At 40.8% G+C, this 26,678-nt stretch overlaps 1 protein-coding gene across 1 annotated transcript in view; it reads left to right on the top strand.

Moving 5' to 3' along the window:
• The window catches only part of LOC135706744 (uncharacterized), a 282,223-nt gene that overhangs the window by 110,051 nt on the left and 145,494 nt on the right, over window positions 1-26,678 (top strand). The window contains exon 3 of the mRNA XM_065228398.1: window positions 10,673-10,887. Within this exon, the coding sequence (XP_065084470.1) occupies window positions 10,673-10,887 (215 nt within the window). The remainder of the gene's footprint in view (window positions 1-10,672; window positions 10,888-26,678) is intronic.

Genomic DNA, 26,678 nt, shown 5'->3' with positions numbered 1-26,678 from the left:
CTTAACGCAAATCAACTCGATACTGAATAGCAACTCTCGGCTGCTTGATCTCGTTCTGGCGAACGAAGCTGCGGGACTGGAATGTTCTATCCTAGGAGCCGCAGAGCCTTTGATTGGCATCGACACCAATCATCCTGCGTTGGAAGTTTCCATCAACCTATCTGTTCGTGTTCGCTACGATAACCCCCCTGTTGATGTACATGAGCTCGACTTTCTCGACTTTCGTAGAGCAGATTTAGTCGCAGCTGAGTCACTCGCTTGGCCAGGCAGATTGGCAGTTCCTTGACACGTGCTCATCTATTGATGAAGCCGTCAACTACTTCGCTGAGGTCGTTGGCCGGGCAATAACTGATTCTGTCCCACTGAGGAGACCTTCTCCCAAACCCGCATGATCCAATGCTCGACTACGGAATTTGAAGCGTCTGAGATCGAAGGCCCTCCGTAAATACTGTCGTACTCGTAACCCATTCACCAAACGATTATTTTCAACAGCGAGCAACGAATATCGCACATATAACCGCATTCTTTACAAGAGTTTACGGCTGAATCCAAAGCAGTTCTGGTCATTAGTGAATACCAAACGAAACGAGGAGGGGCTACCCGTCGAAATTCACCTGGGTGATAGAGTCGCCAGCAATTCCCTTGAGAAATGTAATCTTCTGGCAAAACATTACAAAAGCATTTTCAATGACACTACGGCTTCGTTGTCCCAAGTTCCTGAAGCGGCAAGGGACACTCCCAGTGATGATCTCAATTTTTCGATTACCTCGGTTACAGTGGACCTCGTCGAATCTGCCATCAAGAAACTGACATTTTCTAATGCTGCTGGCCCTGAAGGGATCCCTTCAAGCATCCTGAAGCGATGCTGTTCAGAGCTTACAACACCGCTTTCGAAGCTGTTCAATATTTCATTACAGCAGGGGGAGCTCCCTACGCGTTGGAAATCGTCATTCATGTTCCCGATCTACAAGAAAGGAGACAAGAGAAACGTCGAAAATTACCGAGGGATCACATCACTCAGTGCCTGCTCTAAAGTTTTCGAAATCATCATCAACGACGCATTATTCTCTAGCTGCAGAAATTACATTTCTCCTGACCAACACGGTTTTTATCCCAAGAGATCAGTTTCAACAAATCTAGCTCCGTTCATTTCTTTATGTCTTCGGAGTATGGAATCCAACTTACATACTCCGAAGACTGCTAGCTAAACTTGAAAAACTCGGTGTATCCTTGGGTTTAACTCGTTGGTTCAAGTCCTATCTGACCAATCGGGAACTTTGTGTTAGAATCGGATCAGAGCAATCGGACTAGGTATTTTACAAACAGCTCCGATGAAGAAAAACAAATTAAATAAATAAATATAACATATCTGATCACGCCTTCCTTAGGAAAGGAAGTAAAGCCGTTGGTCCCCAGTTCATGAGTTGATGGGTCGATAGGTAGGGTCCAGGTGTGAGAGCTGCCTCCCTGGCGTTCCTAGCATTGTTCACGGAAAACAAGATCGACGGAAAACAAATCAAGGAAAAAACTACAAAGGACAGCCCTATGTGGTTGTACGCAATGGTGACGTAGGACTACGTGGTTTTATATAATAAATGTTATTTGTTAATTGCAGCAGGAGCTTGTGTTTTGTGTTGGAATAGGAATTTGAGCGGGGTTCTCTATGTGTATACTCTTCAGTATGACTATGATTACCCTGAAAAGAACCTTTTGATATGAATTTTAGTTGGGACTTGTTCAGAAATTTAACTCTTTTGGAAAATCTTGGTGACCAACCTCTCTCTTGAAGATAAATTGGTATCCCTGAAAAGGGCCGTTTGTGTAAATTCAATCAGCGACTTAACCGGTTCAGATGTTGCAGGTCGGCAGAGATGAGTGGCAAGCTGAGGGTAGCGAACAGTTGGTTACTAAGTACCCAAATTTTCCAGTCCATGGATAGTTTGCTGTTTCTCCACTTTCTCTGGCGAGTTTGGCTGGTCTTCTGCTGCTGGTCGTACACAAAAGCCTTCATTAGAGCAGCAATTGCAGGAATCCGAAATGGCAGGCGGGCGGCTTTCTCTCGAACGACGAGTTATAGTTTTTTTTTGTTTTCCGTGCTGAGCACCAATGCTACCGATGCCAGAGAAGCAGCTCCCACACCTGGACCCTACCTATCGATCCATCAACTCATGAACCGGGGACCAACGGCTTTAATTCCCTTCAGAAGGAAGGCATGATCAGAGATGTAATTCCTCAGAACATCCCGGTGGCACCGACTGGGATTGATCCCAGGCCTGCCGGGGTGAGAGGTAATCACACTTACTACTACACCATCGCTGCCGCTGGCGAGTCATAGTTGCCGTCTTCAAAATTTTGAAGATAATAATGACGATGAAAGTGTGTGTGGTTATTTTAGAGGGATTTTAACCATAATGGTCACCCCAAGTAACAATTTTGGTTGTATGAGGGTTCTGTAGACCATGATTTAGACTTGTAGAATGCTATAAAACCTCTTTAAAGCTTGCAATGTTACTTGGGATTCGTCCCTTTAGTGTTTACAATATTTTTTTTACATTTATATTTCATTGTTGAGACCAATCAAGTAACATTGCTAGTTTTATCGAGGTTTTGAAGCATTCTACAAGTTTAAATCACGATCTACAGAACCCTCATAAAACTAAAATTGTTGCTTGGGCAGTGTCCATTAAACATTTTAATAACTTTTCTTCATTAGGTAGTGACAAAACTTCTTCCAATGTACTATCGATATTATTTTCCAAACGTTCAGTGCAATATGCTCTACAATCAATCAAAAAATGGGCGATGGACTGAGTAACACTACAAGTGATGCAATTTGGGGGCTGTTCCTTATTTATCCTGTAGCTATGGGTGATACGGGTGTGACCAATTCTAAGTCTTGATAGAATACGGGGCGATCTTTGGGATTCCTGTTTTCGAGCCAAGAGAGAGTGGAATTATTAATTTTCCTTAGTGCGCAAGAACTATTTTTAAACCATTCCAAATCCCATCTTCCTTGGATCTTACTCTTAGCCCATCTGACGACATCAGACGAAGGAATAGCCAGTTCAACAGCATGAAGTTCTCTACCATTTCTTTCCAGTCTGTCAGCCTCTTCGTTGCCACGAATTCCGGAATGCCCGGGAATCCAATAGAAGGAAACTCTATTTGCAATAGCCGTAAGCTCTGCCTCAATTAACCTAGGGTGACTTGTTGAATCAGCATTCATACCACTTAGGCAACTGGCGGAAGCACTGAAGATAACTATGCGTTCGTTGGGATCAGTACTCATACTTGAGGCTTTCTTCAGGGCAAAGGCTTCAGCACTAAAGATAGAACAAACGGACGGAAGTGACGAACTGATACTGGAATTGATAGAGATAGCAGTAATACCATATTCAACTTTTCCATCAGAAACCGACCCATCGGTGTAGATGTGATGATAGTTATTGTATTTGTCTGCTAGAAGATAGTAGAAATATTTTTGAATTTTGGAATGAGGATCATCGGCTTTCACTACGTTTAGAAGAGTAAGATCTATTGAGGGACAATGTTGATTCCATGGGCGAGTTTTTGTTCTAGGTAAAATTGCAATAGAAAGAAGATTTAAATTCGTTATTGACTCAACAAGACTATTTGTTCTATTAATTAACGGAACCTCATTACGACCAGTTAGACTCACCCACCGAACAGCTTTAGTTACAAGGTAAACCAGAAGATAGTATTCGAATGGGTGCTGATCACCAACTGCCATAACTGCTGAAGTGGGACTTGTTACACAAGCACCTGAAGCAAATCGGAAGGCTTGGTTATACAAGGGACGTAGCTTTTTCACTACAGCATCACCACAGTCTGCTAAAGAGTCCAGCTTCATATAAAATTTTGGGCAATAGCCAGGCATTAACTATCCTGAGGATTGTCGATCTTTGAGCACAAGGCATTCTAGCTCCAATAGACTTGATAACTCGCATTTTGTCCCGTAGCCTTGCGAACAAAGTCAGCATGATCTTTGAAATTAAGACGGCGGTCAAGGTAGATTCCAAGAATTTTTAAATTTTGTTTTGCAGGGATGATGGTTTGTTTGATTTTCAGTTCTGGAAGTTTACGTCGTAGCTTAATGGCATTTCGAAAGTCAGAGTTCCACCAGGGTACTGATTTTTTGCCTGGTTGACCACTAGTTCTTGGGATATGGCTTTGGGCTATTTCTAATAAAGAGGTTGAGAAAGATTCTGTAGAAGTGGGAGGATTATCTGAAAAACGAGAGAAAAATCGTGTTGCTCGACGATGAAAGCCTGTGATGCGATTCCATAAATAATACGGCACTGGACATCGAATGAAACACTAGATGCTAACGACACCACCAAATAGGAGGAGCTTCGGTCAGTGGTCTGTATGAACGAAAGCAACAATTAAGGGCATATCAGCTGGAGTTCCTCCTTTTCTACGGTTTTGTCGTTTGTCAAACGGGCATGACAAAATAATCATTTTTCGAAAGCTAGAAAATCATGCCTCACCCATTTTGGGTATTTTATCATACACTTCATCTGCTGTACTTTTCTACACTAAATTAGGCGTTGTTTAGAAACAGCCGATAGAATATCAGTGTGTACCTAGCTAAAGCTCCTCCCCTTTTTAGTTTTTCTCGTTAATCTCCTTCTCTGAACAAGTTGATTAACCTTAGACTCTAGCAGAAAGACGAGTAACTTTTTTTTCGGTGAATTTATGATCCTGCTTCTTTCCATGGCTCTTCTCTATGCCTGTTCACATAAATTAGTAATTTTATTTATTTCCTCGTCAGCGCTAAATCAAACGAGTAGAAATAAGAAGGACTTTTTGGCATCCCTATAAAATAGGGCAATCATGATTTTTGGTGGTCCTTCGAAAATATCTTCTTCTTTCCTTTATTTAACGTCGGTCTCTGTTCCGTAATCTAGTGCCAATCACCGACGGACATCGATTGCCATCCATTAGCGGCAATCGAATGTGCAAGGAAGGCAGCTTCCACATCTGCGTAAGATATCGCACACATTCAACACACATGGGCCGGACCAACGGCTTTACTTCTCTTGCGAAGGAAGACGTGACCAGAGATTTTTATGCCTCAGAAAAATCCCACCGACCTCGGCTGGGATTGAACCCAGACCCATTGGGGTGTGAGAAAGCAGTCACGCTTACCACTACACCACTGGCGCTGGCTCTTCGAAAATATCGAACAGCAAAATTGTAATCAGCAAGTGTAACCCAAGAACCAAAAGCGGAGCTATGCTAGTTTTCATTGCTATGACGACGACTGAATTAAGGGGCTTAGAAGCAGAGGGGTGAATGTCAATTCTCTTTATCGATTTCCTCTTTTGATGACCATGGCTTCACTAACCTATTTCACACTATTTCCGCTATACTCTTCTATCATCCAGAACAACAAACGTATCAATGAATGTGTTTGCAGGCGAGTTATTAACGAAACAGAAAGTCGATGAAGAGAATCGATCAAAATCAAGTATGGTTACAAGATTAAAACTCTGCGGAGCTTTTTGTGTGGTCGTTGGGGCGTGTGGTTCTGAATATGGCGATGAGTGTGCAAAATGTTACGCAATTGCATCCTCCCTATTCGCACACGCCCGAAGATCGGAGGCGAATACTTTTTCGACCAGTTTCGTTTACTAACGACTCTCTGGTGACAGTGTTGGGGAAGCAGCAATGCTACATCGACATGTTTCGTCGAGAATCGATTCTCTGATGACTGTGTTGGGGAAGCAGCATATGCATGTACGTAATTGGTGAATTTGTTAGTTATTTCGACGTTTTTGGACAATGCTTAACATGTACTCCTTTTTCAATAGTGTCTTGTTGAAAATCAACAGTTGAAAGCATTGCATGCGTAGAAATATTTCTGATCGATTGGTAATAAAATTATTGAAATTGATCTAGGGGCAGCTGAGTAATTAACGTTAAAAATATTTCATAATTTCGTTACATGTTCCATTTTCGGTTTTCACAAAGTGTACCCCTATATAGAAATAACAGGTGTAGTCCTACGTCAAAAGCAAGTTTAGGTCCTGATGTTATTAAAACTTTCCAAAATATTTCCGACTTTCCTTAAAGCTCTCTTAACTGCCATGAATTTCGCAGTATTTTTATATGTACTGAAATTAATTGAATTGCTTCTATAATTTTCCAAAAAATTTCCTTAATTTTTTTTAAACTCCATAAACGCTTACAGAACTTTGCCTCAAATCACTAATTTTCCCTGGAGTATTCTATGCTGCTCTGAGGTTCCCAAAATACTAATAATTCCCTGACGTTTATGAAGTTTTCGGATCATTCGCATTCGTCTTTTTGGCGCCATTGACACACTTCGTAAAGGCTGGCTAAAAGTAAATTGTTTCACCCTACGCTCGTTGCTAGCACGCCTCTAGTGTTGGGAATCGAACATCTTTGCCAGTGGGTTGCAGTGATGGGCAAAATACCGGTACAGCACCGGTACGGTTTTCTAAAGCATAACCAATGTGCTGATCTGTTGTACCGAGTGTATGGTGCCGCTGTCGGTTCGGTTTGGTAGTTGCAAGTAACACCGCACCGTGTTCACCAGTTCGCTGCACACGGTGTGGTTTTGATTTTCCAGTACCGGTGTTCTGTGTTCACAAGGATGATGTTTTGAATTCAAGAACCGATCCGGTACTGTTGTGTGTTTATGTGCGTGGTGCGCATTATTCAGAATTGCCAGTGATGGCAGATAACTAAACAGAAATTGTATTTGATGAATAATATTATGCAGTGTCAAGTCGAAATAGCGGTTTTTGAATACAGAAAAACTGTGAATTCTAATGATGTATTACGCAATGTGGGTATTTCCAGAATCGGTGTGACGTGGAGATCGGAAATCGTCAACCAACGCCACATTGAAATCCAAGATAGCGGCTGCCGGTTATAGAAAAAAATTAAACACCTTTAAACACCTGTCAAATGCCTTTCAAAATGTGTATTTCCGGAATCAGGGTGACGTCTTGAGACCGGAAATCAATGTCTGCCGCCATTTTGAAATCCAAGATGGCGGCTTCCGGTTATATTAAAACTGTGAAATAATGCCAAATATCATTCAATATGGGTATTTTTGGAATCAGAATGACTTACATAAACCAGAAATCAATGTCTGACGCCATTTTTAAATCCAAGATGGCGGCTTCCGGTTGTAGAAAAACTGGGATATAACGCCAGGATATCACTATGGGTATTTTTGAAATCAGGATGACGTATAAATACCAGAAATCAATGTCTGCCGCCATTTTGAAATCCAAGATGGCGGCTTCTGGTTATATAAAAACATTAAAAGCTGGGAAATAATGCCAAATATAATTCAATATGGGTATTTTTGGAATCAGGATGACGCATATATACCGGAAATCAATGTCTGACGCCATTTTTAAATCCAAGATGGTGGCTTCTGGTTAAATAAAAACTGGGAAATAATGCCAAATATCCTTCAATATGGGAATTTTTGGAATCTGGATGACGTATAAATACCGGAAATCAAGGTCTGACGGCATTATAAAATCCAAGATGGTGGCTTCCCTTTATAGAAAAACTGGGAAATAATGCCAAATATCCTTCAATATGGGTATTTTTGGAATCAGGATGACGTCTTGAGACCGGAAATCAATGTCTGATGCCATTTTGAAATCCAAGATGGTGGCTTCTGGTTAGATTAAAACTGGGAAATAATGCCAAATATCCTCCAATATGGGTATTTTTGGAATCAGGATAACGTAAATATACCGGAAATCAATGTCTGACGCCATTTTTAAATCCAAGATGGCTTTATAGAAAAAACTGGGAAATAATGCCAAATATAATTCAATATGGGTATTTTTGGAATCAGGATGACGCATATATACCGGAAATCAATGTCTGACGCCATTTTTAAATCCAAGATGGTGGCTTCTGGTTAAATAAAAACTGGGAAATATTGCCAAATATCCTTCAATATGGGAATTTTTGGAATCTGGATGACGTATAAATACCGGAAATCAAGGTCTGACGGCATTATAAAATCCAAGATGGCGGCTTCCCTTTATAGAAAAACTGGGAAATAATGCCAAATATCCTTCACTATGCGTATTTTTGAAATCAGGATGACGACATGGAAGGAATAAAACCTATCATGCCACACTTCACATTACTTCCAAATTCGATAACAAGATCAATAACAAAATTGGACCACATTGGCCACTTCCGGGCATGTTCTGGGTGCCCCCGGGGAATTTAGGGGCTTAAAATGACAGAATATCAGAACTTAATTCCGGATTCATAGTTTATTTTTCTCCTAGGAGTTTTTTTTCGGAAATAAGTTTCAGTTAGCAATTTTTAGCGTTAACATTTTATTTCAAGTTAATTTACACACAGAAGGTGTATGAGAAGTGCTTAATGTAAATTCATATTGACATATTCTTTCGGCGCTTTCGTGGTAGTTTGACTAAACTAGCGATTGGAAAAATTGGTCCAACCATCATCAGTTTTTGGATAGGTCCAACCAAAATCAAATACCCTATTTGGACCCCCATGGTCACCCCCGTGTCCATAGTGCAGAAAAGATTCTCGTTCTTACTCTCCAACTCGGCTATATGCAGCACACAGCTGATCGACGTCCATATGATGAGAAACAATAGTTTCTTCGTCTGGGACATTTCTACACTTCTCACAAGCAGATCAAACCGGCCGCATAGGCACATACAGAACATACTGTGCTTTCTATAGCCTGAAAATAGATGTACCCCTCTCATTCCTACCCCACTTCCACCGCAACAGCAGCAGCAGCAGCAGTAGCATCAGCAATAGAACAGTTCGATGGTTGAACACCGAACCAAAGGGTCCATCGTTTACACAGACGGACTCTGTGTAGACCGCGCGCGCTCGCTCGCCTCGTTGGCATCACTTGCCCACATTGGCATAGCTAATGGGGGTACCAGGGGAGCCAGGCCCCTCCAGAATTATCCAGGCCCCCTCCAGATAAATTGTCTAGCTACGCCAATGCTTGCCCACAGATCGGGAATGGGTGTAGTAAAATAGCAATTGTAAATATTGTCAAATAAATATGGACAATTTTTGTATTGTGAAGTTTGTTGTGTATTTTCGTATAAATGATTAATGCACCCCAGTCCCTGAGTTTTGGCCAGTCTATCCCGGCGTCAACAAGTGCCATAACTGGCTCACTTACCCTATCACTTCGTTTTTTAATTGGAAAATTATTCATTGTCATTTCGGCTCCGTAAGTTTTTTTTTAAGTCAGTAGAGCCTAAGTAAATAAACGGATTGAAAAAAAGCGGCTAAAGTTTCGACTAATGGAGTTGAGAAAAATGTCCTAAATGTTGTGGGTTTTACTTATTGTAGCTACCAATGGACACACATTGCAGATATTATCAAGTTCATGAATTGTGGTTAATTTTCTACACGACTACACTCCGGTGCCGCTTAAGCAAACAATCCACCACCAATTTCCCGTGGTGAATTGACTTCCCAAACACAATTCAACGCGCCCATAAACAACTTAGCTGAACCACGAAATTAGCAATCGTGATTCTCTGCTACCATCCTCTTCTTTGAATCATATTTTACATAAACTTATTGTCCTCGCTTTTATGAAACAACAAAACATCAACTTTACTGTCTGCGCCCTTATCCCTCCACCACCACACGCTTTATGGACCTGCATCTTACAAAACGGATATCGTGTCCCCTTCCGAGATGGACCAAAAAAAAAAAAAAAAAAAGAAGCAAAATCAACAAGCAGATCATCTTCCAAATCGAAGAACGTTGTTCCGTTGGAAAAATCTTGAAAGACTTCGCATTCCGAGTGACGATGCCAGCTGCCGCCCTAGGGAGGGGGAACAAGGGTGACCGAAAACTTTTCGCCTTCTTATTTTTAATCGCAATCTGCCGTTGTCTTGCCTTGTTCCGTTTTTTCCAGGAATTTTTTTTTCTATTTCGAAAACTCGTGGGGTCGCAATGAGAACCCAATTTGACTTTGAGTAAATAATAATAAACGAAATCAAGTTCACAAGATTGCCACTGTCTGCTGTTGCCGCCGGAATGGGATTACCACCGACAATCCGAACGGTTTCCTTTCGTTTTTCGACGTCGTCGAGACGCTCGCCCTATATAGAGGTATATGTAGGGCAAGTGGAGGCAATCAAATCCGATAAACTCGTGAATGTCAATATAGGCTTTTCGCTTATTTTTGGCTCCCCCAACTGCAAGTGCTCGCACCGAGTGTTCACCGTACGTTTTGGGTACACGGCGGATGAGAACGACCCGAATTTGAGTTTAGGAAAATTGACGAAAATTTTACTCAGTCCAGGAGTAGTACCAACACTGGAAAATGGATTTTTGAGTAAGCTAAACTCAAATTTGGGTCGTTCTCATTCGCCGTGTAGGCATGAGATGAGGGTGGTGAAATTCCGTTTCGTTCTTACATTTGACATCCCACCCACGAGAAGCAAGATGCGTGTGATCCCTCTGAAAGAAGTAAAAGTAAATATTATTTTCCGGAATCAATCATCGCGCTCAACGCACCTGCATAGCCGGTGTTCGATTCGATTCCGATTCGACACGATTGATTTGTGGATTTCACTGGCTGTACTAAATCGAATATTTCGTTTCTCTTTCTTTTCTGTTTTAACAGGAGCCGTTGTGGGGCTACGCAATTTGGCCCTAGTCATCAAGCCGCCCTGGGTTCGCCGGGGCCAAGAGGCTCAGCTGCACTGCCAGTACCATATGGATGACAGAACACCACTCTACTCGGTGAAGTGGTACCGCGGTACGCTGGAGTTCTATCGGTACTCACCGTTTGAGAATCCACCGGCGAAGATTTTCCCCTTCACCGGGATTAAGGTCGATGTAAGTATGCTCTGAATTGTTACACGAAGTGCTGGTAGAACCAGAGAAAATCGTTACACGTCATTTTGATAAGCAACCGAGTAAAGCTGAAGATCAAATTGAATACAAAATTTGCTGTTATGATGTAGCTTAGCAGGGTATCAAAACACATTGAGCAAGCAAAAATATAGACAAATCACTTGCGACGATTGGCATGACAAAGTCTCTATCTGCAACATAGCTTGACCAGAACGGTGGAAACAATAAGATAAAATTGTTTGCAAGTTAGTCTGAAACATATGCGGTTGATGATACCTTTTACACGCCAAAGCCCATTATAGATGTGATACAAACACTAAAGCTGCCAAGCCTTCTGAGCAGCGTTTATTAAATGTTACGTGGATTGCAGTGTATAACGTGCCTTAGTTTGTTAAATATAGACAGTGGATGAATGTAATCCACAGGAAATCGAAAAGCGGGGACATACCGTATCTACTGGATCGAACGCTCAATTAGTAAATTAATTAGGTGAATCGTTGGGAGTGACATGTGAGTTCGTTTATGTTGCCATGGTAAACCAAAGAGAAAGTCGATGAAGAGATAGGCCCTTTTGAAATGTTACGCGAGAAATGACAGATCATAGTCACCCTTTTTTTATTTTACCAGTCTCGAATTGGACGCTCACTATGGGCATTTTTGGACTCTGGACGATGTCTAGAGTCCAGAAATTGATATCCGACGCCATTTTTAAATCCAAAATGGTGGCTTCCGGTTTAAAAAAAACTGAAAATACTGTCAAATACCCATCTACATGGGTATTTATGGGATCAGCGTGATGTTAAGATTCCAGAAATTGATACCTGACGCCATTTTGGAATCCAATATGGTGGCCATCTTGTTCAAAATAAGTGGCCAATACCCTAAAATATGCGTATTTGCGGAACGGAGACGACGTGTAGATGCCAAAAATCGATGTCTGATGCCATTTTGGAATCCAATATGGTAGCCATTGGTTTCAAAAAGAGTCAAATACCCTACAATATGGATATTTTCGGATAAGAGACGACGTGTAGAGGCTGAAAATCGATGGGCCTTACGGAACGGGGACGACGCGTGAAGGCCGAAAATCGATGTTCGACGCCGTTTTAGAAAAAGTATAAAATTATTATACAATATTGTCGCCATCGTGGCTTCCAAATAAGTTGAGGACATCAATTATAAGGAAATTATCCATAATTTAGGGTATTTATCACTTTTTTATTAACCCAACGGCCGCCATATTGGATTCTAAAATGGCGTAGGATATCGATTTTCTGCATCTACCGGTTGTTCCCGTTCCAAACATTTCCTTATTGATGGGTATTTGCCGCTTTTCAGTACCCAATGACCGCCATATTGGATTTTTAAACAGCATCGGAGATCAATTTTCGGCATCTACACATCGTCCTCGTTCCAAAAATTCCCACATTGTAGGGTATTTGCCACTTTTTGTGGACCCAATCGCCGCCATAGTTGATTCCAAAATGGCGTCGTGTATACATTTTCGACATCTGCATGTCATCCTCGCTCTGAAAATACCCATATTGTAGCGTATTTTCCACATTTTCTGAACCAAATGGCCACCTTATTGGATTTCAAAATGGCGTCGGACATCAATTTCCATCCTCTTTACATCACCCCGATTCCAAAAATACCAATATTGATGGGCATTTGACAGTATTTCCCACTTTTCGTTAAACCGTAAACCGCCATGTTATATCGGATATCAATTTACGGCCTCTAGACATCACCCCGATTCCAAAAACACCCATATTGATTGGTAGTTGACAGTATTTCTCACTTTTCAAGAAACCGAAAGCCGCAACATTGGAAATTAGTCATGTCTTACTATGCCAAAAATAAAAACACTAACTTTTTTTCTTTGAAGATATAGGGGAACGATGTCTTGAGTTAAGTTGTACTTCTTTCCTCTATTTAACGTCGGTCTCTGTTCCGCAATCTAGTGCCAATCACCGACGGACATCGATTGCCATCCATTGACGGCAATCGAATGTGCAGGAAGGCAGCTCCACACCTGCGTAGGATATTGCACCCATTCAACACACATGGGCCGGGACCAACGGCTTTACTTCCCTTCCGAAGGAAGACGTGACCAGAGATTTTTATGCCTCAGAAAAATTCCACCGACCTCGGTTGGGATTGAACCCAGACCCATTGGGGTGAGAAAGCAGTCACACTTACCACTACACCACCGGTGTCGGCTGTAACTGCTCCCAATCCATCGGGGAAAAAACCGCCTGGAAGAACTCTGGATCCCACAGCGCAACTATCGAAAGATAAACAAACTTTGACGTTTAACTTTTTGCAAGCTACTTTGCTCCATAAATGCTGCCATAAATCTGAGCTATAGATACTATAGATTACATAGATAAGCGGAGTCAAAGTAAATATCAAGAGCAAATTTTCATTATGTCGTAAGTAACATTCGCACCAATCCGAGAAAAATAAAGTTTTGTTTTGATGACAGAAAAGTTATTCCTATTTCCAAGTAAACACATATAATCTCATAGTGATAGCAATGTTTGAGATTTTTAGCAGGGTTTTAATCATACAAATGCAAATCGCTAGCTTTCATGCTAAAAAATACTGGTTTTTGAGTCAAAAGTTATTATACGTCGTTTGGTGGCCCCTATTGTTACTTAAGTCAAAGTGTATTTACCAGGATATTCGGGAGAATTATCAATTACGTCTCCTTACGTGCAGCCCATTCATCATTTTAGGACTACCGAAATCATCTTAGCATTAAACAGTTCGATTTTTTTTTTTTTTTTTTTTTTTTGTTAATAAACAGTTCGATTTATTCACTTTAATAATGAGAAAGCGAAACGACGAACGTACACTTTTCACGGGTTTCTCAGCGCTGTTACTTAAGTCAAACGGCATCTCCATAGAAATTGGGTGACTTAAGTAACATCGAAAACTATTTTGATCGGAAGGTGATTACGTCGAAAAGCAATTTGACTGACAAATAAATTTAAAATGGGATTTGATCCTATATTCGGACAGTATATAGTGTAATAGCAGGAGCATCGATTGACACTGATAGCTCGACTTCGTTAACCTTTGTTACATTCGACGTAATGAAAATTTGCTCTTGATATAATGTAGCCAAACGAACTGTCAATTAGTGTAGCCAAACGAGCATGACGCCATCATAGAGCTTTTTGACGTTCGATCGGCGCACACTAATGCACCATTTAAATTGAACGAGTGCGAGCAAGAGGGAAACAGATTAGTCACAGATTAGGACATAATTCCTCGAAATTCCGTAAAAGATCTTGAAACTTTCCTGAAATTAGGGGCTATTTTGGAGTTCTCTGGTCATCCTCGAAGCGCTCGGAACTTCCCTGACTACCGGAATATCTCTAATCATTTTTAGAGGTCTCTGTATATCTCTTGTATAATGCCTCTTCCTCGATTATCTCGGAGAGCCAGCACGGGTTCATGAAACATCGGTCTACAACAACAAATCTGATGTGTTACGTCACCAAACTGTCTCGTGAAATTGAATAAAGAAGGCAAGTAGACGCGGTGTATATTGATTTTGCTAAAGCGTTCGATACTGTACCGCACATTCTAGTCACTGATAAAATGAGGCACATAGGATTCCCCGATTGGATAACAGAGTGGCTTTTGTCGTACTTATCGAATCGAAATGCTTATGTGGTTGTTAACTCTGCACGATTCCATTCATTCAACATCATGTCTGGTGTACCGCAAGGTAGCGTTCTCGGTCCTCTAACCTTCAACATTTTTATTAACGACCTGTGCATACTACTTTCATCATTCAAAGTTTCCTTTGCCGATGATCTCAAAGTGTATCGCATCATTGCCTCATCTTTAGACTGTGACGCTTTGTAGGAGGATATAAAGGTCATGCTTACCCGGTGCGGTGACAACGGCATGAGCGTTAACAGCAAGAAGTGCAAGATAATATCGGTCATCGCTGTATCGGTCAAACTCACCATCGGTACTATATGGACGCAGAGACACTCGAACGGGTTAATTCGATCTGCAATCTGGGAGTCACCATCGATTCAAAGCTGAGGTTTAACCCTCCGTTACTCGCGCCAACTTTTGTAACACGAGTACTCGCGCGTTGTACTTTGTACAACAGTGTGAATTTTCTATTGCCATTTTGCAGCCGAGCTACCAACCGATATGAAACCAACAGGTATTCCTTAAAAAACTTGTTTTTAACTAAACAAGTTATACTTTTATCACAGTTAACTCAAAAAAATACGGATAATAGAGGAAATGTGGATGGAAACCGCGTAAACGGTGCCCGTACTACGTGGGATTTGAGTTAATTGGTTACAACATGGAAAATCTCGAGATCCTGACCAGATAGAAAGTTACTGTCTTGGGCAAAGTTGTTTTAGAGATCATAACCTTTTCGCTGGTGGTGAGTAGTTCAAAATTTTCTCACTACGTAGTGCTAGAATACATGTGAAATTATCGCATGTGAAATATCTCGAGATCCTGACCAGATAGAAAGTAACAAAGTTGTTGATGAGATCAAAGTCTATTTATTGGTGCACAAAAGTTCAAAATTTTCTCAATATCGCATATTTAAATATCTCTAGATCCTTACCAGATAAAAAGTTACTGTCTTAGGCAAAGTTTTTCAGGAAGTCAAGATCTTTTCGTTGGTGGAGTAGTTCAGAAAATTCTCACTACGTGGCCCTAGTAAATACGTGTAATTCTCGCATATACAATAGCTCGAGATCCTGAGCAGATAGAAAGTTACTGTTTTCGGCAAAGTTGTTCAGGAGGTCAAAGCCTATTGCTTGGTATACAATAGTTGAGAATTTCCTAAGCGGTGCTAGTATACACGTGAAATTTTCACATATAAAATATCACGAGATCCTGACCAAATAGAATGTTACTGTCTTCGGCAAAGTTGTTTAAGAGGTCAAGGTCTTTTGGCTGTTGGACAGAAGTTCATTTTTTTTCACATCATTGCGCTTGTATACACGTGCAATTCTCGCATTAGATATATTTCGAGACCTGCTAAACTGTCATCGGCAAAGTTGTCCAGGAGATCAAAACTTTTTCGTTGGTTGACAGTACAGAATTTTCTCACCACGTGGTGCTTGAGATCCTGAACAGCTAGAAATTTACTGTATTTGGCAAACCTATTAAGGAGATAAAGATCTTTTGGTTGATGAACAGTAATTCAGAAATTTCTCAAAACTTGGCTGGAAATTCTCGCATATCAAATATCATAATATAAAAATACAATTTACATCAGCCTATGTGGGATGAGACAAATATATTCTGGATTTCTTTTACTGGTGAAGATTTTCATGCAGATTTGTGGATACATAAATTGGGGTGAGTCGTTCCACTTGTATACCTCTGATAAATTAGTGGTAACACGTATCTCAGATGGAAAACATTATCTTAAAAGATCAATATCGCCGAAACTTCCACCAAGGGGTCTAGAACAAAAAAAAATCCCTGTATTTACGTGTGCACGGACAACGAGACTAATTCAGAGAGTGAGGCACTTTTGCTCAGTTGAATAGACAAATTTATAAAACCGCACCCTCTCGATCATAAGTTTAAGGACACGCTCTAAAAAACGTCCAATTTTCGTTCTTTGTAGACCATTTTGAAGATTTTGAATGCAAATACGAAGAGGCAAATTGCTCAAATTTTATATACCAAAGGTTCACCCAAAGTAACACTATTTTTCATAATTTACTCTGAAGAATCATGATTGATTATCTCAGAATTGGCTTGAAAAAAATTTGAAATTAAAACTAGTAGTAGAACCCTAGGCCTCCCTTACCTCAGTCGGTAAAGTCGCAGCTACAAAGCAAGACCAAGCTGGAGGTGGCTGGGTTCAATTCCCGTTCCGGTATAGGAATTTTTCGGGTTGGAAAATTTCTCGACTTCCCTGGGCATAGAAGTATGATTGGACTTGCCACACAATTATACCAATGCAAAAATGGTACAGGCATCGAAAGCTCTCAATTAATAACTGTGGAAGTGCATCTAGAACACTAAGTTGAGAGCACGCAATAAGCTAATATGTGATATGCAATAAGCTTGAAATGCGAAGAAGAAGAAGAAGAAGCAGTAGAACCCTTATACTATACCATTCATACCATTCAAATAACCTAAGGAGATCAAACATTGGACGTAAAATGAGAGAGCTTTGAACAAAACACATTTGCATGTTTACCATCCGGAAGAACTTTGCCGCATGTACAACTTTGACGATAACAGTTACTACAAGTAAGTACCTTAAGCTATAGCATATACAAATATTTTACATGCACACTAGCACCGCATACCGAAAATATTCTAAACTTATACTGTTCACCAGCAAAAAAGCTTTGATCTCCTAAACAACTTTGCCGAAGACAGTAATTTTCAAGCTGTTCGAAATCTCGAGCTGTAGCATATATGAGGATTGCACGTGTATACTAGCGCAGCACAGTGAGAAAATTCTGAACTACTGTTCACCAGCCAAAAGACCTTGACCTCCTGAACGACTTTGCCGAAGACAGTAACTTTCTATTTGCTCCGGATCTCGATATATTTTATACGTGAAAATTTCACGTGTATACTAGCGCCGCGTAGTGAGAAAATTCTGAACAACTTTGTTAAAGACAGTAACTTTCTATCTGGTGAGGATCTCGAGATATATCACAGGCGAGAATTTCACATTTAACTAGCGCTACGTAGTGAGAAAATTTTGAACAACTGTTCACGAGCAAAAATTTTGTGATATCCTGAACAACTTTGCTGACGACAGTAATTTTCTATCTGGTCAAGAACTTCAGATATTTTATATGCGAGAATTTCACATGTATACTAGCACCATGAATTGAGAAAATTCTGGACTACTGTCCACCATCCAAAAGACCTTGACCTCCTGAACAACTTTGTCGTAGACAATAACTTTCTTTCTTGTCAGAATCTCAAGATATAGCATATACGAGAAGTGTACATGTATACTAACGCCACGTGGTGAGAAAATTCTTAACTACTGTTTACCAGCCAAAAAGCCTTGACCCCCTAAACAACTTTACCGAAGACAGTGACTTTCTAGCTGATCAAGATCTCGAGCTATTGAATATGCGAGAAAGGCATTTATATACTAGCGCCGCATAGTGAGAAAATTCTGAACTATTGTCACCAAAAAAAAAAGGATCTTGAATTCCTGAAAAACTTTGCCGAAAACATTTACTCTCTATTCGGTCAGGATCTAGAGATATTTTATATGCAAGAGTTTCACACGTATAGTAGCGCTGCAAAGTGAGAAAACTCTGAACTACTGTCCACCTGCGAAAAAGCCTTGACCTCCTGAACAACTATGCCGAAGACAGTACCTTTCTATCTGGTTGGGAATTCGAGATATTTTATATGAGAATTTTACGTGTGTACTAGCGTCGCGTAGTGAGAAAATTCTCAACCAAGCAATAGGCTTTGACCTCCTGAAAATTTTTGTGAAAGACAATAACTTTCTATCTGGTCAGGATCTCGAGATATATCACATGCGAGAATTTCACATGTATACTAGCGCTACGTAGTGAGAAAATTCTGAACTACTGTCCGCCAGCGACAAGTTTATGATCTCCTGAACAACTTTGTCGGAGACAGTAACTTTCTATCTTGTCAGGATCTCTGTATTTTCCATGTTGTAATCAATTAAATCAAATCCCACGTAGTATGATCACAGTTTACGCGGTTTCCATTTACATTTTCCCTAGTAACGGAGGGTTAACGATCATGTATAGATGATATCAGTTAAAGCTTTTTCGGTATTAGGATTCATCCGTCGACACGCTTCTGACTTCACCGATGTATATGCTCTAAAAACACTCTACTGTTCGTTGGTGCGCAGTATCCTGGAGTACGCTGCACCAGTTTGGTCGCCGTATTACGTAACACAGACGCTGACGATCGAACGTGTGCAGAAAAGGTTCATAAGATTCGCTCTTCGTCAACTTCCTTGGAACGATCCAGAAAATCTTCCTCCCTATGTCGATCGATGCCAGCTGATTAAATTCGAACCTCTTTCTACCAGGCGAGTCAACATGCAACGCTTGTTTGTCTTTGACCTCATCAAAGGATCCAAAGGATCCATGCACTTCGCGAACAGATTCCACTGAATGCTCCATCCAGACGCTTCCGTCACTCGCCACTCCTAGCGGTTCCTTATCATAGGTCAAACTACGGCCATAATAATCCATTCGACTCGTGTCTTCGAGCATTCAATGACGTTAGCGATGAGTTCGATTTGAATTTGTCTAAAAATGTGTTTAGTAATAGGATTGAAGATAAGGTTTATGTTTAATTATAAGTTATTCAGTCTGTACGACTAAGTCGAAGATGATGTCATAAATAAATTATTCATGTTATCATTTTTAGTAAACAGAGCCCCGCTGTTGTGTCAAAAAAAAAAAAATTCAGTACACGGTTAGAAAAAAGTACCCTTAACATTAAGTTCTTTTCACTCATCTCGGCACTATAGTGCAGGAACCCAAAAGTAGGTAAAGCGGGTCAAAGTAATTTTCATTTACTTGAGTGCAGTTCGTATGGAATTTTCCACTAGCTTTTTAACCAAAAGTAAGTTAGTTGTACCCAAAAGTAGGTAAATATGATTATACCCAACGTTGGGTTCCCACACTTTACTACCCCTGTTGGGTGGTTTTGCTCCTTCTTTTTGACAACATTAGAAGGAGAAAATGAGACAAACTAGTCAAAAGTAGGTAAAAGTGAACTGGTCGTTGGGTACTTTTTTCTTAACGTGTAGATGAACTAAAGTTCACCCGTGCACAAGTCTATGTGTTTATGTCAAAATTCAAATTCATGCAGGTAGTTGGTCTATCTGTTAAGGTTGTCTTCATTTTCAGCTAAGTTGAGTGTAGAAGGAACGATTTTTATCAGCACTGGTTGCGTTGCGACCTTCGTTTGAGCGGATAGCAACGAAAAAAAGTGGCGATTTTGAAAATTCAATTACATTAGTTGTTATGGTTGGATCAATGTAGATGAACTGAATTTCAACCTTGAAGTCTGTGTTTAATACCTTTATGTAAGTAATTTTAAATAAGCAAAGAAACGACAAATCAACGTACTTTAGTAACAAAACAAAAGCTATGAATTATTATGAACTATTAAGCTACGTCACTCATTATACTTTTGGTAAGGGTCACATGTACGAAAATAAATGATCGAATGTTTGTTGACGCCACGATTTTGAACACGTTAGCGCCATTTTGATCTGGTATATGTGGCGCCAAATGTTGAAAATTGCTACTACTTAGCTCAAATTTTATGTCCACAGCACTACCTGGCATAACTTTCACGCAACTCCCTTCCACTCCCCCGCTGTCACTGTTCAAAATTCCTGATACAGACAAATGCAGACACTACATTCGCTTTCGTACAGACCCTCTGGCACTATCTGGCATCCCTGCAACACAGTGAACAGCAACCGGTAGAAACAGGTCGTTATCACGTTATCATCACCATAAAGTGAACTGAATCATCATCCTCGTCAGTGCAATAAACAATGCCAAACTCATACAGGAAAGTACATAATTAAAAAACCATCAACAAAATGTCATCCGCCCTATGGAGTAATGCAGCATGGCGAAAGTGCTAATCCCAGAGGAGCCCACACACGACTGATAGATTACCAGCTCAAACATCCTAGTCCATCAAAATACTTCAGTTGTAATTCACCATGCAGCACCTCTTGGCCACTTTGACACTGTTCCATGTCTCAGTATCGGCAGATTTGGAATATTCTGTTTGTAAGAGACAGCAGATCAAAACAGGGCATCTCTCCAGCTCTTGTTCCCATGACGGATACATCGTCCAGCTACTGGCGGACAATTTTGGCCATAGCCCGTTCAACGAGTACCCGAATTGGGACCAGTACGATCAGAATTGTAAGAGGCTGCATATGAACAAGCTGTCCAATAACATCTGTAACATAACGGTTCTTTGCCGTTGCGAAGAGGCATATGCATCAACACTTGTTCAAACAGTTTCGATAATCGCAGCCAATAGGTTCATGTGGAAAGCGGAGAACTTCATAGTGAATCCAATATTCAACGTTTTTACCAAGCGAATCACTTATTATTTGTCAGCCTGTATGATTCGAAATGGGACTGAAAGTCATGGATTGATAGTAACGATTGATAATAAAGAACGCATAGTGGACCATGGGTGGAGAAACTGTAACTTTCGGAATGAATTTTTCGTAGTGTTGGACGATCAGTTCAATGAGAAGCTTATTGCAGGCACTGGCTTTAATTATGCCCTGCTGGTCGTCGTGGCGTTGGAGCTGGGATTACTGGTTGTATGGTTCTGCAAACAGATGGTGATGGGAATTAGAGCGAGAAACAGGATTCACAGCTATGGAGGTCGGGAGGATCAATAAAGGCTTAGACGTTCCTGGCTCTGGGCAACAGACGGGGCTGATTGATTATCATCTTTTTCTTCGTTTCAACTGGAACACAGTTGCGTGTGCAAGGGGGGGGGGGCATGGCCCCTCCAAATGATTTGTGTTTCATACCCCATGCGCCCTCCTGATGCTCCTCATTGCTAGACCTTTACTGTTAACACCCTCTTATTGTTTCAAACACATTAGAAAAATAAAATCAAATTTCCATAAACATAACACACACCATTCTTGGGATGTATCAACAAGTTGAAGAAAAAAAAAATAAGTTCTCTGAGACAGCCGCCATGGGAAGTCATGAAGTGTTTGACAAAATTGTTATTATTAGTTTAAATGCCTTCACACAAAACAATTTTTCAAAACTTGATTTATTTTCTAATTTTTATGCAAAAGCAAATTCGGCGGAGGAATTAAAAATGAAGATTTTATTTTTAAATAAAAACAACCTGCAGGCGCTAACGGCGCCGGTGGTGTAGTGGTAAGCGTGATTACCTCTCACCCCAGCAGGCCTGGGTTCAATCCCAGTCGGCGCCGCCGGGATGTTCTGAGGCATAACATCTCTGATCACGCCTTCCTTCGGATGGGAAGTAAAGCCGTTGATCTCCGGTTCATGAGTTGATGGGTCGATAGGTAGGGTCCAGGTGTGGGAGCTGCCTTCCTGGCACGTTGGTAGCATTGGTGCTCAGCACGGAAAACAAGATCGACGGAAAAAACAAACCAAAGGAAAAAAAAAAAAAAGCTGCAGGCGCTAGGAGTATTTAATTAAAATTTGATTTGATTTCTACTTTGATGATACTCATGAAACTGCAAGGCGTTGGGAGAGTAAGGAAATTGAAGGTGTGTTTTTTAAAATCTCTGATTCGACAGGAGGGCACCAGGGGTATTTGATTAAATTTTTATTTGCTTTGATGACATGCATGCTCTTGGATGCTGTTAGAATGTTTCATGAAATTAGAATAGTTAGTTTACAACTGGGGGCGCTAGGAGTCTTTATTTTTATTTTATTTCATACTTGGATAAAACCAATGCAACTGGAAGGCGTTTGTAACATTTGATGGTTTTTAATTGAATTTGATTTAAAATAATTTTTCTTTGATGATGTACATGCTTCTGGAAGGCGTTTTGATTTTGGCATTAAATTTAAATGGTTTGCATTATGGGACGCTAAGAGTATTTGTTTTTATTTCTTTTTAATGATACTAATGCAAATTCAAGGCCTTTTTGAAGTTTGAGAAAATTGGAATTTTTGCTTTTAATTTCCTTGAAGCAATAGGGGCGCTAGGGGTTTTTAGTTGAATTTGATATAATTTTTTAATTTTTGTTTCCTGAAATTGTAATTGTTGGTTTGCAACAGGGGGCACTAGGGATCTTTAATTGAATTTATTTTTGTGTGTTTATTTTGATGAGCATGCTCGTAGAGGGCGTTTGAAAAATGGGGAAATTGAATGTGTGGATTCAAATATCTCTGATGCAACAGGGGGCGCTAGGAGTCTTTAATTGAATTTGATATTTTTTATACTTTGGTGGTGATACTAATGCAACTGGAAAGCATTTATAATTGTTCATTGAATTGTAAATGTTGGTTTTTAATGTTCCTAAACCAACAAAGGGCACTAGGGATCTTAAAATCAATTAGATTTTGTTTCCTGCAAATGTAATTATTGATTTGCAATAGAAGGCGCTAGGAATCTTCATTTAAAATCTTTTTGATACCTTCATGATACTTATGCAACTGAAAGGCATTTGTAATCTTTGATGAAATTTGAACTGTTGGTTTAATGTCACTGAAGCAACAGGGGGCGCAAGTAGTTTTTAGTTGAATTTTATTTTATTGTTTAATTTTCGTTTCCTGAAATTGGAATTGTTGGTTTATAACGGGGGCGCTAGGAATCTTAATTTGATTTTTTTTTTCATACTTGGATACTAATGCAATAAGAAAACTTTTGTATGGCGAAATTGTAATTATTGGATTTAATGTCACTGAAGCAACACAGCTGGGGGTCTTTAATTGCATTTATTTTTTTGTTTTTATTTTGATGATGAGCATGCTTGTGTTTAAAAATTGGGAAATTGTATGTGTGGTTTCAAATATCTCTGCTGCAACCGGGCGATAGAGGTCTTTTATTGAATTTCATTTCTTTTTTATTTTCGGGACCTTGTGGTCTTAGAGTTACCTCTATGATATAAAGCTGTTGCTTGTTTGTCACATTCGAGGCACACACACTATTTGTGTCAAAGAATCAGTTGTACCTGCAGCAGTCATCCACAACTGAAATTTTGTATACCTGCTAATCTATTTGATTTCATTGACGTGCATGTATACCCCCTCTCCCTTAACAATAACCCGAAAAAAACATGAACTTTGACGATCATTTTTTTCCGGGAAATAAATTTTATGCAAACCTCAATTATGTATAAACAATTAATTTTTTACATGCAGAGCCAACATTTTCAAAAAAATTAATTGTTTATACATAATTGTGGTTTGCATAAAATTTATTTCCCGGAAAAAAATGATCGTCAAAGTCCATGTTTTTTTCGGGTTATTGTTAAGGGGGAAGGGGGAGGGGGTTATACATGCACGTCTTTTCAAGTCTCATTCCTCATTGTGGTGGACACGCCGTGATCCAGCCACTGTCTTGGTCCTGCTTGCTGCAGGACCTAGTGCCACGCCGTCCGAAGCGATAATGAACAGATGCAGGTAACATTAGTAGTAAAATTAATGTTTATTTTCTGGGATTTTTATGTTTCAACATTTGATTTAACATTTCAATTGGTTAGCCTTTGGCTCTTCATCTTTGTTCTAGTTAATTGGTTATTCTAATGTGATGATTGCGTTTAGCGCTAATTTACAGAATACCCTTTGAGGGATTGTTTTGGTTTGAATTTAAAAATTTGATAACCTACCTACTTGAGCACCTAACTACTTAAACTAGGTTGCCAAATCACGAATGATCTAGTGGTTTGATCGCAGACAGGCGACTCTGAACCTTTCCAGCGTGGAAGTCTTTCGCTCCTCGAGTGTTTGAAGACCGGCCAGGTGGTGAATCTCAGAATTACGAGTTCGCGGTGGACTGTTAAGGATCATTCTGAGGATCTTGTTTTGGATCCTCTGAAGCTTTAAGTGGTGGCACTTAGCACAACTCTCCCAGATTGGCATACCATACTCAATAGCCGGCAGAATGATTTGCTTGTGGATAGCAAGCTTGTTTTTGAGGGACAGGGTGGACTTCCTGTTTATCAGAGGGTAGAGCGACCTGATCAAGATGTTACACTTGGTGGATGTCTTGTCCACATGGGATCGGAATAGCAATTTGCTATCGAGGATGAGACCAAGGTAGACTACTTCACTTGACCATTCAATGGGAGTGCTATCAAGATGGATCTTGACGTTAACAGGCGGAACAAGCCGAGGTGAATTCGAGTGCGGAAACAGAATGGTTTGTGTTTTAGCTGCATTGATACAAATCTTCCAGCTCTTGAAATAGTCGGACAGAACATCCAGGCCTGATTGTAGTTTACTCGCCAGAGCACGGATCACTCGACCCTTATAGATGATGGAGGTGTCATCTGCGAACATTGACAGGATACCACCACCCGGCAGGGGAGGAACGTCTGACGTGAAAATGTTGAATAGGATAGGCCCAAGCAGGCTACCCTGAGGAACCCCTGCATCATCGTTGAACGTATCAGAGGGGACATTGTTCAAGTAGACCTGGAATGATCTGCCCGACAAGTAGTTTTTGATGATCTTCACGAGGTAGATCGGAAAGTTGTATCGATGCAGTTTGTACACTAGACCATCATGCCAGACATTGTCGAACGCCTTCTCGACGTCGAACAATGCCATGGCAGATGTATTGGAAACGAACTTATTCCGCTTGATGATGTTAGCACCCCTTTGTGAGTTGGTGGATGGTAGAGTAGCCTTTCCTAAACCCCCGAATTGCTCTTTGAGAAAGATGTTATTATCATTTGAAAACACCAGCAGACGGCTGAGTATCAATTTTTCGAATACCTTCGAGATGGAGGACAAGAGGCTGATGGGGCGATAGCTTTTGGCACTGGTTGGATCTTTGCCAGGCTTGTGAACTGAAATCACTTTGGCTAACTTCTAGCATGCAGGGAAGTAGCCAAGCTCCAAACATTTGTTGAAGATAACGGTAAGATGGTTGAAGAAGTCAATACTCAAGTTTTTCAACTCGAGGTTGACTACACCATCCATACCCGCAGCCTTCATGTTTTTAGTACTTCTAATAGCTTCTATCACCTCATCAGCCGATATTCTACTATGATCATGCACTACTACGGGGGTGTCAGCGTCTCTAGTCATTGCCTCCAGTACGGCAGGCCCATGGGGGCTCACCATGTTTTGACCAAGATTATGTGAAATCACAAAATGTTGGCCAAGAGCATTGGACTTTTCAACTGAGGTTATCAGTAGGGATGGGTCTAAGTGGTCAACAGAGGAAAGCGGAGGGATCGGTCTCGACTTATTTTTCAAAATTTTGGTGATCTTCCAAAATGGTTTTGCACAATCTGGGAGAGAGCGAATCTTTTTGGTAAAATCGTTATTTCTGAGTTCCACCATCCTGGCCTGGATAATTTTGGTTAGCCTATTGACATTGGTATTCAAGTGGGGCAGCCCAGAACACTGAAACTGCCTACGAATGGTGTTACGGAGCCTGATAAGATCTTTGGTTGGGCTGTCAAGGTTCAGAGTATGACTCACCTGTCTGGATGGTGGTACGTGTTGCTCCCTGGCACGGGATATCGCCTCTTCGATGGCTTGCAGACACTGATCGACTTCTTCGTACGACTCCGGTAGGACGTCGTAATTGATTGCTGTGTCCACACAGCGCTGATACTGCTGCCAGTTGACACGATGGTAATTTCGCCGGGAAACTTGAAACCTATTGGCCGATGAACCTACTTCGGCCACCACCGGATAGTGGTCCGAGCTCAGTTCCTGATAGGCGATAGGTTGGGAGATGTTATCGCCAATGTTGCAGATGAAGATGTCGATGGTGGCATGAGCTCCGGATCGACTCAACCGGGTGGGAGTGTCCGGACACAGAATGTTGTAGTGGGCTTGCTGCAGATCATTGTATAATATTGTGCCGTTCTGATTTCGCCGACTATTGCCCCAGGCTTGATGCTTGGCGTTCAGGTCGCCAGCGATGACGAAATTTTGCCGCCGTCGTGTTAGCTTGATGATGTCTCTTCGGAGGTCTGCGGCCGAGCCGTCCCTAATGTTGGTTTGCTTGGGGCAGTAGACCGCAATGATGGTGATTGGACCAAGCGATGTGCTCACCTCAATTCC

Source organism: Ochlerotatus camptorhynchus, unplaced genomic scaffold, assembly GCF_037179485.1.
Source record: "Ochlerotatus camptorhynchus isolate MF236.1 unplaced genomic scaffold, CSIRO-AGI_Acam_v1.1 ptg000290l, whole genome shotgun sequence".
NCBI classification, from domain to species: Eukaryota; Metazoa; Arthropoda; class Insecta; order Diptera; family Culicidae; genus Ochlerotatus; species Ochlerotatus camptorhynchus.
Note: the sequence above shows the minus strand (reverse complement) of the source record. Positions and strands in the feature narration are given on the sequence as shown.